Genomic DNA, 14,855 nt, shown 5'->3' on the forward strand with positions numbered 1-14,855 from the left:
ATGCCAAGATTGGAGCGAGACACAGTGAGCCAGATGCCACCGTGAATGTGAGGAAGCAACCAAAAGGTCCATCTCATCTAGTGAATATTTTCCAAAGTAATAAATGTATTATAATTTTTTTTTGTTTTTTAGTACAAAGTGGTTGTCCCCAAAATTGGAAACATACTTGATCTTTGTACAGCGTTGTCTGCTTTGTCAGGAGTACCTGCAGATAAGGTAGGATGTTTCTGGGTTTAAAGTATGTAAGTTGGAGTTTAGTTTTTCAGTGTTGTAAAACCAGCTTAATAGAAATTTATTTCCTTTTAGATGATAGTTACTGATATATACAATCATAGATTTCACAGAATATTCGCAATGGATGAAAACCTTAGTAGTATTATGGAACGGGATGATATTTATGTGTAAGTATGAAATCTATTGTGCAAATATTACTTGAGGAAAAATTGAAAAGAAATATCATAAAATTTTCAGAGTTTATAGTCACTTTTATTCTTGTAGGTTTGAGATTAACATCAATAGAACAGAAGACACAGAGCATGTGATTATTCCTGTTTGCCTGAGAGAAAAATTTAGACACTCAAGTTACACCCACCATACTGGTTCTTCACTTTTTGGTCAGCCTTTTCTTATGGCTGTACCACGAAACAACACTGAAGATAAACTCTATAATCTTCTGCTTGTGAGAATGTGGTAAGTGCCAAACAATTCTACATTAACAAAATAAAATATTAAATAGCTAAAAGTAAACATGCAAGGTACTATCAGAATATAATTAGTAGTCTGTATTATTTCACCTTTGTTTAGATGGGTAGCAATGTAAGAAATCACATTATAGTCTAATCCAGTTTCTTGATCATGTAAACCACATTACTGAGGTAATTTTAAACCCAGGAAGCATAAATTCTTTTAGTTGTTTTACACCAAAAGTTTACAGTTGGAAGAAAATAGGAATTTATCATGTTTGCACTCTGAAATCATAACAAATGTCATATGCTTCATTTCTTTATACACAGTGCTCATACTGATAACAAGAACTGATACTAATAAATATTTTTATTTAAAAGGATAAACTTTCATGGTTGATCCTTTTGCAAGGCAACACCTTTTTGTTTTCCTAAAACCTTGATTTGAATTATAACGTAATCAAGATTGCCATTTGCTCCCTTTCTTTTATCCTTTATAGCTGACATATTTAGTTTTCTTTCTTGCATACCTATTTTAGTATTGTAGTCCCATAAACCATACATAAAGATGACATTATAAACTATAAGTGGTCTTAGCAATGATATATATATCATCTAAATGAGGATCTTTATAAAATAATTTTGTGTCAAGAAATTATTTGCCACAAACTTTTAACGTATAAAAGAAAGATGTTAAAACCCTAGAAGTAACAGATTAACTTATTTTTATAAAGACAGCCAAACACAAATGATTACGGTATCATATCTTGAGTTTGAATTTATCATTGAATCCATTAATGACCACTGTTAATTGTATTTAGAGGTTTTGTTTTATTGAAAGAACGAAAAACTTTTATTTAAGTTTTTGCCTTTATAGAACTGAACTTGTTTGATTTCTGATTTTATTTAAGCCGATATGTCAAAATATCTACTGACACTGAAGAAACTGAAGGATCCCTACACTGCTGTAAGGACCAAAATATTAATGGGAATGGCCCAAATGGCATACATGAAGAGGGCTCACCAAGTAAGACTTCCCTATTAAATTGTAAAAAACTTTTCACTTGGGTTATTGCTGCAGAGAAAAATTAAGAGGATGGGGATTAAGGAACTAAACAATATTTGCAAGCCTGGGAAAAATAGTGTTAGTATTAATAAGTTTTAAGTGTAACATTGGGTTTATTTAAAGATTTCTAATATCTAATTTTAGGTGAAATGGAAACAGATGAGCCAGATGATGAATCCAGCCAGGATCAAGAACTTCCCTCTGAGAATGAAAACAGTCAGTCTGAAGATTCAGTTGGAGGAGATAATGATTCTGAAAATGGATTATGTACTGAGGAAACTTGCAAAGGTCAACTCATGGGACACAAAAAACGATTGTTTACATTCCAGTTCAACAACTTAGGCAATACTGATATCAACTACATCAAAGATGATACCAGGCATATAAGATTTGATGATAGGCAGCTTAGGCTAGATGGTAAGTATTGTGGAAAATGGCTTAAACACTAAACTTGAGCGCATGTTACTTTTTTTAGGTGAAACCATGAAATTCAACACTATCATGAAAAATAACATTTATGTATCTATCTACATTTTTAAATGAAAAGCCTTCATTTCTAAGTATACTAAAACACATGTCGGTGTTTATTAAATGCAGGTTGGACTTATGCTTAAGTTTTTTTTAGCTCTAAAATATCTTAATGGCTTGGAAACAGCTATTTACCCTGATCACCTAGTGCAAGTAGAAGAGACTGCTATTTGTTTATTCTGGTATATATCTTAACATTAAAATATATTAGTCTTTAACATTAAGGCATATTAAATCTTAAAGAAAAAATATGTTTTCCACCTTAGAAAGATCTTTTCTTGCTTTGGATTGGGATCCTGATTTGAAAAAAAGATATTTTGATGAAAATGCTGCTGAGGTAAGTCATCAATCATTCCTTCTTTATCTGTCCCTGTTGATCACACTGTTTTGTTACACTCTTTTGCTTCTACTAACTATGTTTATTTTGCAGTAAAAAATTGGTTATGTGCTAAAAGAGAAAAGCCTTGTTGGTTTTGAAACTGCTTTCTGTTTAAACTTCCTGATTGTCCATATAGGTGTGTATACAGGAATTACTAGAAGTGTAGTGTAAATCTCAGCTGAAATAAGCTTTAATTTTTTTGAGAACATTTAGGAGTTTTTCATTACTATTCATAGTAATATGGTATCACTAAAATGAGTTTTGTTTCATTTGTTTTCTTAACTCAAGAAATACTTCTCTTTAGGATTTTGAAAAACATGAAAGTGTGGAATACAAACCTCCTAAAAAACCCTTTGTGAAATTAAAAGATTGCATTGAGCTTTTTACAACAAAAGAAAAGCTGGGTGCTGAAGATCCCTGGTAAGAGACAAAATTAAATAATTGTTTCTAATTATTTTTTAAGGATTTATACTGAGGTATGTGGTACATCAAATTGAAAAAGTGATATTTAAATTCCCTTTGATATTTTTAACAATAAGCATTTCTTTATATGCTAATAATGTATTAAGAGGGATGAAAATGTCTTTAAAAGTATTATAATGTTAAGCTTTAATTTTGTTACTGTATTTTCCATAATAGCCATTTTACTGTGAATAATTAATTTTAGTTACATTTTCCCAAGAACTTTTAGCTGTGCAGCTATTTCAAGAGAAGCTTTTTTAGGAAAATCACAATATGTTTTGTGGTATTACTAATTCCATTAGAGTCCAGAAGTTTTGAGATTTTTCTAATGCCTGTATCTCAGCACAGTTTTATAATACGTCCATATCTTTTTAGCATACTGTAATGTAAATAATCTAGCCCTCATTATTTCTTTGAATACTTATTTATATATTCATTTTTAATAGTTAAATCTATTTGGAAAATGTATTGATGATAAAAATAATAATAGAAGTTCCTACTGTTATATATTAGGCATTACCTAATATTACCTCTAACATTATCTCTAACAAGCTTTAAATATTTCTCTCTTTTTTTTAGGTATTGTCCAAATTGTAAAGAACATCAGCAAGCCACAAAGAAATTAGATTTATGGTCCCTGCCTCCAGTACTTGTGGTACACCTCAAGCGATTTTCTTACAGTCGATACATGAGAGACAAGTTGGATACCTTAGTTGATTTTCCTATCAAGTAAGTTCTGATTGTGCTTCATAAACATTGGGCACCTCTAGCTTTTTCTTAGACATTAGGTAACTTTGCACCCAAATTTTAGGGTTTTTTTTTTTTTTTTTGGTCTATTTACTTTTACATGTAGTTGACTTTAAATATTATATTGGTTTCATGTGTACAGCATAGTGATTTGATGTTTTTATACCTTACACAGCATACAAAATTATTATAATACTACTGACTATATTTTCTGTGCTATATACTAAGTCCCTTTGACTTATTTTATAACTGGTAGTTTGTACCTCTTAATCCCCTTCACCTTTTTCAGCCATCCCCCCACCTTCTTCCCTCTGGCAACCACCAGTTTGTTCTCTGTATCTGTGAGTCTGTTTCTGTTTTGTTATATTTGCTCATTTGTTTTGTTTTTTAGCGTCCAATCTCAGTTTTTGAGTGTATTTTTGGGTACTTCTGACAGTTTGTGTGGATCGGTAACAATTTTTATTCCTTCTTAAGAGATCTTTCAAAGAACAAAGAGAAAATATATTTTTTAAAAAAACAGAGTAAGACTCGTTCTGTGTTACATTATCTTATGAGTTCACTGGCCCTGTTTATAAATCTAAGATACTTCATGGGATCTTAGTGATTTTCTTTTTCCCAGGACTTATTTCATCATTAATCCTCAATTATTTCTAAATGCTTTTTTAAAAAGACTAATGTGAAAACAGAATAACGGAATTACTTAGAAGGAGGATGATGCAGTAGTGTAATAAGTCATCCCTATTGTTATCCTTCAGTTTTCCTATTGCAGCATCCAGAATATGACATCCTATTTGTAAAAATGTGTAAAGAAGTCTGGAGACAGCATCTTGGTAGCCTTTTTTGTTTTTCTTTTAAGCTTTCACTAAACATAATTGAGAATTCAGAAGGACAAAAAGGGAATAGTGTATCTTCATTCATGGAGTACAGGAAGGACTTTATCACACGCTATCTTGTGACAAGAACATGCTACTCTCCCATTTCGCTAAAAAAAAATTGGTAGTATTCTTTCATATTTCATGATATTTGTGCGCCAAATTTACTTAATACAGTTAGTAAGTAAACAAATACTGAAGGCAGGTGTGTGTGCATGCAGAGGTGATTAGAAGGAAATAGGTGATGTAATATTGAAAACATTCTTTGGCTTGCTTATTCTAATTGGTGTTTATAAATTTAAAATTGAAAACGTTTTGCAATTATAGAACAAAAAATGCTAATTTTCTCTTTAACAAAACAAAATTATGAGCCATCAAAGTTTTCAAGAATACAGCATTTTGAAAATGTGAGTACAAGATGAAACAAAAGTAATGATAAGCTAGAACCTTTTAGAGATGTATTTGAAATTTAGAATCATAATTGCTTTTTAATTATGTAAATATAAGAAGAATAACCAGAAATAATGATAAGCTATAAAATGGTCATATTCCAGTTTCATACATGCTAGATTATATAAACAGTTGGTTGTATTTCAGAGAATGTTACCCATTTAGGTTACAGAGGTCATCAAAACCTGAAAAATATAGAATAGATATTGGGGTTATATTTAAATATATACTTATATTTAAATTATGATAAAATTTCTAAGAAAGTTGTTTTTCACTGTCCCTTTATTCTTCCTTAAATAAATCATTTTTGAAAATGACTTTAAAAAATAAAAGAACCCAGATGGTAAATGGTGATGTCTGTATTTCCTCATATACTAAGAGAGAAATGTATTAGCGTGAAAACATTAATCTGAATAACAACAATCATTGGAGAATTTTTAAATTCTCAATCCCTAAGAAAATTTTTGCCAAAACATTCAAATTTCAAGGGTATTTATATAATTTGTTTTATAAAGTTATTTGGCTCTTCGTAATTTCTTTAGTGAGATAGATAGATACATAGATGGGAATACATTTAAATGAGAGTCAAACAACACTGACAAAAGAGAGTAGAATTCATTTACATTTAGGGAAAACATAAAACTAACTTGGTCTCTTTTTTAAACAGTGATTTGGATATGTCGGAATTCCTAATTAATCCAAATGCAGGTCCTTGCCGCTATAATTTGATTGCTGTTTCCAACCACTATGGAGGAATGGGAGGAGGACACTGTAAGTTGATAGTTTACCTTTTTTTTTTTTTTTAATTTTTATTTATTTATTTTTGGCTGTGTTGGGTCTTCGTTTCTGTGCGAGGGCTTTCTCTAGTTGCGGCGAGCGGGGGCCACTCTTCATCACGGTGCGCGGGCCTCTCACTGTCGCGGCCTCTCTTGTTGCGGAGCACAGGCTCCAGACGCGCAGGCTCAGTAGGTGTGGCTCACGGGCCTAGTTGCTCCGCGGCATGTGGGATCTTCCCAGACCAGGGCTCAAACTCATGTTCCCTGCATTGGCAGGCAGATTCTCAACCACTGCGCCACGAGGGAAGCCCCGATAGTTTACCTTTTTACTAAAATCATGGTGTTTGATAACTCCAGACCTTTTTCCTTAAGATATTTATTACTTTTTTTTTTTTTTTAATTTTTATTTATTTATTTGTGGCTGTGTTGGGTCTTCGTTTCTGTGCGAGGGCTTTCTCTAGTTGCAAGTGGGGGCCACTCTTCATCGCGGTGGGCGGGCCTCTCATTATCGCGGCCTCTCTTGTTGCGGAGCACAGGCTCCAGACGCGCAGGCTCAGTAGTTGTGGCTCACGGGCCTAGTTGCTCCGCGGCATGTGGGATCTTCCCAGACCAGGGCTCGAACCCGTGTCCCCTGCATTGGCAGGCAGATTCTCAACCACTGCGCCACCAGGGAAGCCCCTATTTATTACTTCTTAAAGGGAAAATGTGAGATGTGTCTTACATATAGTAGTCATTCAATAGATATTGATTAATGAATGAATCAGCTTTTGAACCTTTTTTTTTTTAACATCAAGAGTAGAGGATTGAGTTAATCATGCTCCACAGTTCAAAGCACAGGAAATCACTGGTCGATTCAGAGCTTCTGTCCTTCCCCATTCTCCTTCCCCTTCCGTTTCTAACTTGTTTGATGTATGAGCTCTCATGAATCATGCATCATTGTTAATTTACATGGTTGTTACTCTGCTGTGGATCTACTTTTCTCTCTTGACACTTAAGACGTCTCCATATTACTTTGTGTCAATTTAATTCATTGCTTCTAACCACTCATGATTTATATATCTACCATATTTTATTTCTGTATTCGCTTCATGGTGGACATCCAAATTGCCTTTAACTTTCTACCACCACAAGAGCAATAAACATTGTTTGTGGTCTCCTACGTGAGAATTTCATTGAGCTACATACCCAGATGTAAGATTGCTGGGTTATAGAGTAAAGTACTGTGAGATGGCTCTCCAGGACGGTTATACCAGTCTGTGCTCTCCAATTGATAGGTTTTTCTGTTGAATCAGCATTGCATTCTGGGATAAATCCTAGTCTTGAAGTATTTTTTAATATACTCAGTTGGATTTGGTTAGCTGATTTTATGTAGGATTGTTAAAATTTAATTCATAAGTGAAATGATACTGTAATTTTTTTATATTGTTCTTACTTTGGAATCAAGATTACAGTCTAGCCTAATGAAACAGGCTGGGATACTTTACTCTTTTTCTGTTTCCTGGGGCAGCTAGTACAATATAGGAATTAACTATTCATGAAAGTCTAGTAGAATTCACCTGTAAAACTATCTGGGCTTTACAGTCATAAATTTTTCTATTTATGTCATGCTTATTGAAGTATATTCAGTTTTCTTTTTCCAAAATGTGTACATTTTGGCATTCTCCATTTTTCTAAAAATGTATGTTTTCCAATATATTTGAGAGTAGTTGTTTGTAATACTCTTGTGCTGTATTTTTGTCCCTTTTTTGTTCTTTTCTGTCTTGTCAAAGAATTAGCTTTCTATTTTATTACATTTTTCTTATTGTTATACATGTATGTATTCTATCTCATTGATTTCTTCTCTTCCCTTTGGTATATTTTTCTTCTTGTTAATTTGGGTTTGCTCTGTTTCTCTTTTTCCAGCTTCTTGTGTTGAATGCTTATTAACTTTTTGTTTTCCTTTTTTCTCCCTCTATTGAAGGCTATAATTAAAGCTGTAAATTTCCCTTTAAATATTCCTTTATCACTATTCCATAAATATTGAAATATAGTATTCATTGTCTTTCAATTCTATATATGTTTTTAGTTTCCTTTATAATTTTCTGATTATCCCAAGATTATCTCATCATATGCTTTTTCAAATATATGGTTTTATAAAGCTCTCCTTTTTTTCTTAATTTTAATTTTATTTCATAGCATTTAGGGTCATTGTCTATATTATATTAATCCTAGGAGTTTATTAAGGCTTCCATGTGGCTTAATATATGGTCTGTTCCTTAAATGTTTGTGTACTTGAAAAGCATACATATTCCCCATTCAAACATAAAGTTCTATATTTCCGTTACAGTTAATCTGATCAGTTGTATTCGAATCATTACTATCTCTGGTTTTTTTGTTTGTTTTTTTGGTTTTTAATTTTATTTATTTATTTATTTATTTTTGGCTGTGTCGGGTCTTCGTTTCTGTGCATGGGCCTTCTCTAGTTGTGGCGAGCGGGGGCCACTCTTCATCACGGTGCGCGGGCCTCTCACTGTCGCGGCCTCTCTTGTTGCGGAGCACAGGCTCCAGACGCGCAGGCTCAGTAGTTGTGGCTCACGGGCCTAGTTGCTCCGCGGCATGTGGGATCTTCCCAGACCAGGGCTCGAACCCGTGTCCCCTGCATTGGCAGGCAGATTCTCAACCACTGCGCCACCAGGGAAGCCCCTATTTATTACTTCTTAAAGGGAAAATGTGAGATGTGTCTTACATATAGTAGTCATTCAATAGATATTGATTAATGAATGAATCAGCTTTTGAACCTTTTTTTTTTTAACATCAAGAGTAGAGGATTGAGTTAATCATGCTCCACAGTTCAAAGCACAGGAAATCACTGGTCGATTCAGAGCTTCTGTCCTTCCCCATTCTCCTTCCCCTTCCGTTTCTAACTTGTTTGATGTATGAGCTCTCATGAATCATGCATCATTGTTAATTTACATGGTTGTTACTCTGCTGTGGATCTACTTTTCTCTCTTGACACTTAAGACGTCTCCATATTACTTTGTGTCAATTTAATTCATTGCTTCTAACCACTCATGATTTATATATCTACCATATTTTATTTCTGTATTCGCTTCATGGTGGACATCCAAATTGCCTTTAACTTTCTACCACCACAAGAGCAATAAACATTGTTTGTGGTCTCCTACGTGAGAATTTCATTGAGCTACATACCCAGATGTAAGATTGCTGGGTTATAGAGTAAAGTACTGTGAGATGGCTCTCCAGGACGGTTATACCAGTCTGTGCTCTCCAATTGATAGGTTTTTCTGTTGAATCAGCATTGCATTCTGGGATAAATCCTAGTCTTGAAGTATTTTTTAATATACTCAGTTGGATTTGGTTAGCTGATTTTATGTAGGATTGTTAAAATTTAATTCATAAGTGAAATGATACTGTAATTTTTTTATATTGTTCTTACTTTGGAATCAAGATTACAGTCTAGCCTAATGAAACAGGCTGGGATACTTTACTCTTTTTCTGTTTCCTGGGGCAGCTAGTACAATATAGGAATTAACTATTCATGAAAGTCTAGTAGAATTCACCTGTAAAACTATCTGGGCTTTACAGTCATAAATTTTTCTATTTATGTCATGCTTATTGAAGTATATTCAGTTTTCTTTTTCCAAAATGTGTACATTTTGGCATTCTCCATTTTTCTAAAAATGTATGTTTTCCAATATATTTGAGAGTAGTTGTTTGTAATACTCTTGTGCTGTATTTTTGTCCCTTTTTTGTTCTTTTCTGTCTTGTCAAAGAATTAGCTTTCTATTTTATTACATTTTTCTTATTGTTATACATGTATGTATTCTATCTCATTGATTTCTTCTCTTCCCTTTGGTATATTTTTCTTCTTGTTAATTTGGGTTTGCTCTGTTTCTCTTTTTCCAGCTTCTTGTGTTGAATGCTTATTAACTTTTTGTTTTCCTTTTTTCTCCCTCTATTGAAGGCTATAATTAAAGCTGTAAATTTCCCTTTAAATATTCCTTTATCACTATTCCATAAATATTGAAATATAGTATTCATTGTCTTTCAATTCTATATATGTTTTTAGTTTCCTTTATAATTTTCTGATTATCCCAAGATTATCTCATCATATGCTTTTTCAAATATATGGTTTTATAAAGCTCTCCTTTTTTTCTTAATTTTAATTTTATTTCATAGCATTTAGGGTCATTGTCTATATTATATTAATCCTAGGAGTTTATTAAGGCTTCCATGTGGCTTAATATATGGTCTGTTCCTTAAATGTTTGTGTACTTGAAAAGCATACATATTCCCCATTCAAACATAAAGTTCTATATTTCCGTTACAGTTAATCTGATCAGTTGTATTCGAATCATTACTATCTCTGGTTTTTTTGTTTGTTTTTTTGGTTTTTAATTTTATTTATTTATTTATTTATTTTTGGCTGTGTCGGGTCTTCGTTTCTGTGCATGGGCCTTCTCTAGTTGTGGCGAGCGGGGGCCACTCTTCATCACGGTGCGCGGGCCTCTCACTGTCGCGGCCTCTCTTGTTGCGGAGCACAGGCTCCAGACGCGCAGGCTCAGTAATTGTGGCTCATGGGCCTAGTTGCTCCGTGGCATGTGGGACCTTCCCAGACCAGGGCTCGAACCCGTGTCCCCTGCATTGGCAGGCAGATTCTCAACCACTGCGCCACCAGGGAAGCCCTCTGGTTATTTTTGATGTTCATTCTTTTTCTGAGAGGAATTTGTCAGGACTCCTACTAAAGTGTTGATTTATCTGTTTCTTCTAACAGTTTTATTAATTCTTTTGCATTATTAGTTGCATTTATGTTTAAAATGGGTAGCTCTTCTTTCTCTATTGTTCCTTTTACCAGAATTTGACATTCATTTTTCATTTTGTCTTTTTCTCAGAATTACAAATATTAATTTAGCTTTCTTTTGATACCATGATTTCATTTGCAAACTCTGTGTGCCTTTTTGTTAGATTTGTCTCTTATAAATTTATATTATTGTTAAATCTTATCTTTTTATTTTCAGACTTACTGGTCTGAAAATATGTTTCTTTAAATTTGGGAGTGTGGTGGTCTTGATTTCAGATTGACAAATTTATAACCCATAATGGGCTCCACCCAGAAGAACAATAATTTTAAGAGGGGTAGGACTATTTAGAAGACAAAGCCTGTAAGGTCACTTTTAGAAGCTATGACAGCAAATAATTGTTTTGAGTACATTTTGCAACTTTGTTTCCTCAGTTACTGGATAGTTTATACAAAGTATGGATGAGAGCAGTGGGCTTTTTTTTTTTTTAACTTAAAGATGAAGCAGATCTTTAAAATTTGTGCAGATCAATTGATCGTTTTTTACCTTTCCTTTGTTCTGTACTTTGTTAAAGACTGGAAAAGATTCTGGTGTAAAAACCTCTACAAATCAATGAGATAATATTGTTGGAGAAATATTAGTCATAGAAAATTTAAATTTTGGTTAAATATTCAAACTTTGGAATCAGAAACAGGCCTGAGTTTAAATCTTAACTCTGCTACCTAACCACTATACTGTTGGACAAATTAAACTTCTCTTGATGCCTCCCTTTCCCCATCTCTAAAATCAGAAGAATAGTAATGATAGTACCTTCTTTACGAGATAATACATGTAAAGTGCATAGCCCTGTGCCTGATACACCAGAAGCACTACATAAATGTTAATCACCAGTTATTGTCATTAGCATTGTTATTCTGTGAATTAAAAAATAATAAATCTGTCCTGTTTGTCCCTGGGATGGAAAAAGTCACATATTTCAACTTATATGAAAGTATCATAGGCTTCTAGATTATAGGAAATTACTCTAAAAACCTTTAATCATTGGAATCACTTAAATACATGATAGATAGGCCTTATATAGATGATTATCATGTAATTTTAATAGGTATTCCCTATATTAAATGGTTTTAAAGTTTTGAGGGTTCCCTCGCAGGAAACCACAGCTCATTTAAGTCACAGAAGCGATTATATTTTTTCATTAGATACTGCTTTCGCAAAAAATAAAGATGATGGAAAATGGTACTACTTTGATGACAGTAGTGTCTCAACTGCATCTGAAGACCAGATTGTGGTAAGTGTGTCTTTTATTCCTGAAAATCAAGGAATCTACTGTTTAAAAGGGGCCCATGGAACACTATAGTCTATATTCTAGCAATTCTAATAGGTGAGAGACTTGCTCTGATTTAAAGAAACTTAAAATTGTCCTCTAAGTGGAAATCTGTCTACTAAATTTGCCCACTAACAGAAGCATAAGTTGAAACATGAAAATTTTTCTGGTTTTCAACATGAAAACTGGAGTTTTCTAATGAAAATATTACATTTTCCCCTGAAAAATAGGCTCAGACATTCTAGACATTGACTGCTTAAAGTCAGAATGCTAAAATAGAAAAAAAAAAAACCACTTCTTTAAGGGCCTTACCATACCTCAGATTTTTAAAGTCTTCTCCTTTATGACAATTACGTATGCAAACTCAAAATGATATAGTTATATAAAACAAATTACAGATTTTTAAAAAATTAACCCTGTGTATTTGTTACTTTGATGTTTTCTGAATAGTAGAAAAATTAGGAAGTTACATCTACTCACACTTGCATCAGTTTATCAGCCACAGCTGGAGCCAAAATATTGGCATTTGTTTTGTTTCCCATCAGAGCACATTTTTATTATCAGATATTGATTGATGAACAGATGACTAGTATGTTCTAAGAAGAAAACTAAGAATTGCTTAATAAGAATTTATTATTCTATAAATTTTGCCTTTCTGTAAATTTTACTTGTTGATGACAGTATTACAAAGTATGAGAATTAAGGTATTTGCTCATGTAATGATATTTCCTGTACAGAGGTTTTCTGGTGATGTTGGGGAGCACTGACTGCTTTACTTTATTTCCTGGTTCAAATTATATATTCCGTGAGGGCAGAGACTAGTTTTTTACTTTTTTAGTTTATAATGCTTTAAAAGTCTTCAACTAAAATTGTTCAATTTAATAAATTAATAAACTTCTGAGCCCAATTACTGGCACAGTTTTAATTGGTCATTGGATGAACAGATATGAAATTATTTTGAATTGTTTCTCTGTAGATGTTTCATATTTTTATATATGTGTATATAATTTATATATATTTATATATTAAATTATGTACCGTTGCTTATCTCCCTACAGCTGTAACAAAGAACAAAAAGACTTTTGAACTCTTAATATTTTAATATTTTTTAAAATGTGTATATGCCTAAGTTAACTACATTTTCAGTTTATATTTAGACTTCTAATTTCATATCATATCCCTCATTTTTCAATTCTGTTCTCCTTTTTAATCTACCAACCAAAACATCCTGAAGTTGCCTACATTGTCCTTCAAAGTCTATTTGACAACACTGCCCTAATCTTGCTTTCAACTAAATAATATATCTTGTTTATATACAGTAAGTGAATTTGATGTTACCTTACATTTTAACAATGACAATTCTTCATTTAGTCAGCAAGTACTTGAGTACCTTCTATATATAGCACTTTATTGTAAACAAGGTTAAAAGACAGCTATCTGTGATTTCAAGAGGCTTGCAATCTAAAGGTGATGAGAAGTGAATTGGCAATTGTATATGATAATTACTATTAAATATCTTGGCTGTATAGTTTGGAGGCATCTGTCTCAACTGATTTGGGGTTTAAGGAGACAGGGCCAGTGCAGGGAAGTTTGCATAGAGAAAGTGGTGTTTGACCTGAGTTGCAGATACAAATAGTGGTAAATTAGACAAAAGATGCAAAGGTATTCTAGGCAAAAAGAACAGTACCTACAAAAGCAAGGAGGCATGGCAGAATATAGCATTTAGGGGAACAGCAAATAATTTGGTGTTACTGAAAGGAAAGACTCTCTTGTTGGGGATATGGAGCAGAAATTAGGCTTGGGCTAAACCTAGCACTCAGATCAAGAAAGATGACGTTTTTCGTTGTTTAGACCTTTTCTTAAAGTTTGTAAGAAGTATTGGATGGTTGTTAAGTAATAGAAGAACATTATTAAATTTGCATCTTAACATGTCTTAAGAACACTTTAGAAGACAGGTTGGAGGGCACTGAGTAAAGAAGCAGAAAGGTCATTATTGTCTCCAGAGGAAAGGAGGCTGTCATGTAAGTTAAGCAACAAGAGCTTCTAAATTTAAAGTAGTGGTAGTAAGTATATAGGCAAGGGGAGAATGGATTTGTGAGCTACTTAATGGATAGAAATAATAGAACTTGATTAAGATTAGATATAAAGATGTAGAGAGGGAGAAGATGAAGATGACTCTTCAACATTCACTAAGATAGTAAACATAGGAAGAAAATTTGCTGTGAAGTTTGAGATACATGTATAATAGCTATGTGGAAATTTCCATTAGGAAATTGGACTAATAGGACTAGGATGAGTTAACTCAAGGGTGAGAACTGGCTTCAGTTATAAATCTGAATTGTCTGTCATAGGTAGCAGTTAAAACCATAGGTTCGAATGAGTCACCTATGGGAAGATACAGATTGAGAAAGAGCAGTAGGCTGAGGACAGAACATGATTTTTTTTGAAGGTCAGGATTTAAAGAGCCCACAGAAAAGTAGAAGAAACTGTAGAGATGGAAGATCTAAGGAAAAGTGGTGTAACAGAAGCCAAAAATGCTTTAATGCAGGAAAGAGGAGTAGTAAAGCATTAAATGCTACAGAAAGATTGGCTAAAAAAGGCATCCATTTAATTTGTTAATAGGAGGTTTTTGAGCCTAGTGAAAGCCATTTCATTGGAATGGTTGCGGCAGTCACATTAAATTGAGGAGTGTACGTGAGAGTGAATGATGAATATTAGATTTTCTGTCTCCAGCCTGGCTGTGAGGAAGAGGAAGAGGTATATGGC

At 33.2% G+C, this 14,855-nt stretch overlaps 1 protein-coding gene across 7 annotated transcripts in view; it reads left to right on the top strand.

Annotated features, from left to right (window-relative positions):
* USP15 (ubiquitin specific peptidase 15) overlaps positions 1-14,855 on the top strand; it is a 122,363-nt gene that overhangs the window by 105,489 nt on the left and 2,019 nt on the right. For 5 of the 7 annotated variants that reach the window (XM_082351205.1, XM_082351207.1, XM_082351210.1 and 2 more), the window contains 10 exons: positions 133-216; positions 307-401; positions 499-690; positions 1,595-1,710; positions 1,894-2,166; positions 2,544-2,614; positions 2,961-3,076; positions 3,698-3,847; positions 5,855-5,958; positions 11,965-12,053. In XM_082351205.1, the coding sequence (XP_082207331.1) occupies positions 133-216; positions 307-401; positions 499-690; positions 1,595-1,710; positions 1,894-2,166; positions 2,544-2,614; positions 2,961-3,076; positions 3,698-3,847; positions 5,855-5,958; positions 11,965-12,053 (1,290 nt within the window). Of the gene's footprint in view, positions 1-132; positions 217-306; positions 402-498; positions 691-1,594; positions 1,711-1,893; positions 2,167-2,543; positions 2,615-2,944; positions 3,080-3,697; positions 3,848-5,854; positions 5,959-11,964; positions 12,054-14,855 lie in introns of those variants that run through there. The other 2 variants (XR_014233484.1, XM_082351209.1) reach the window with 2 other exon arrangements.

The sequence above is a fragment of the Balaenoptera borealis genome (assembly GCF_965194805.1).
Source record: "Balaenoptera borealis genome assembly, chromosome: 13".
NCBI lineage: Eukaryota > Metazoa > Chordata > Mammalia > Artiodactyla > Balaenopteridae > Balaenoptera > Balaenoptera borealis.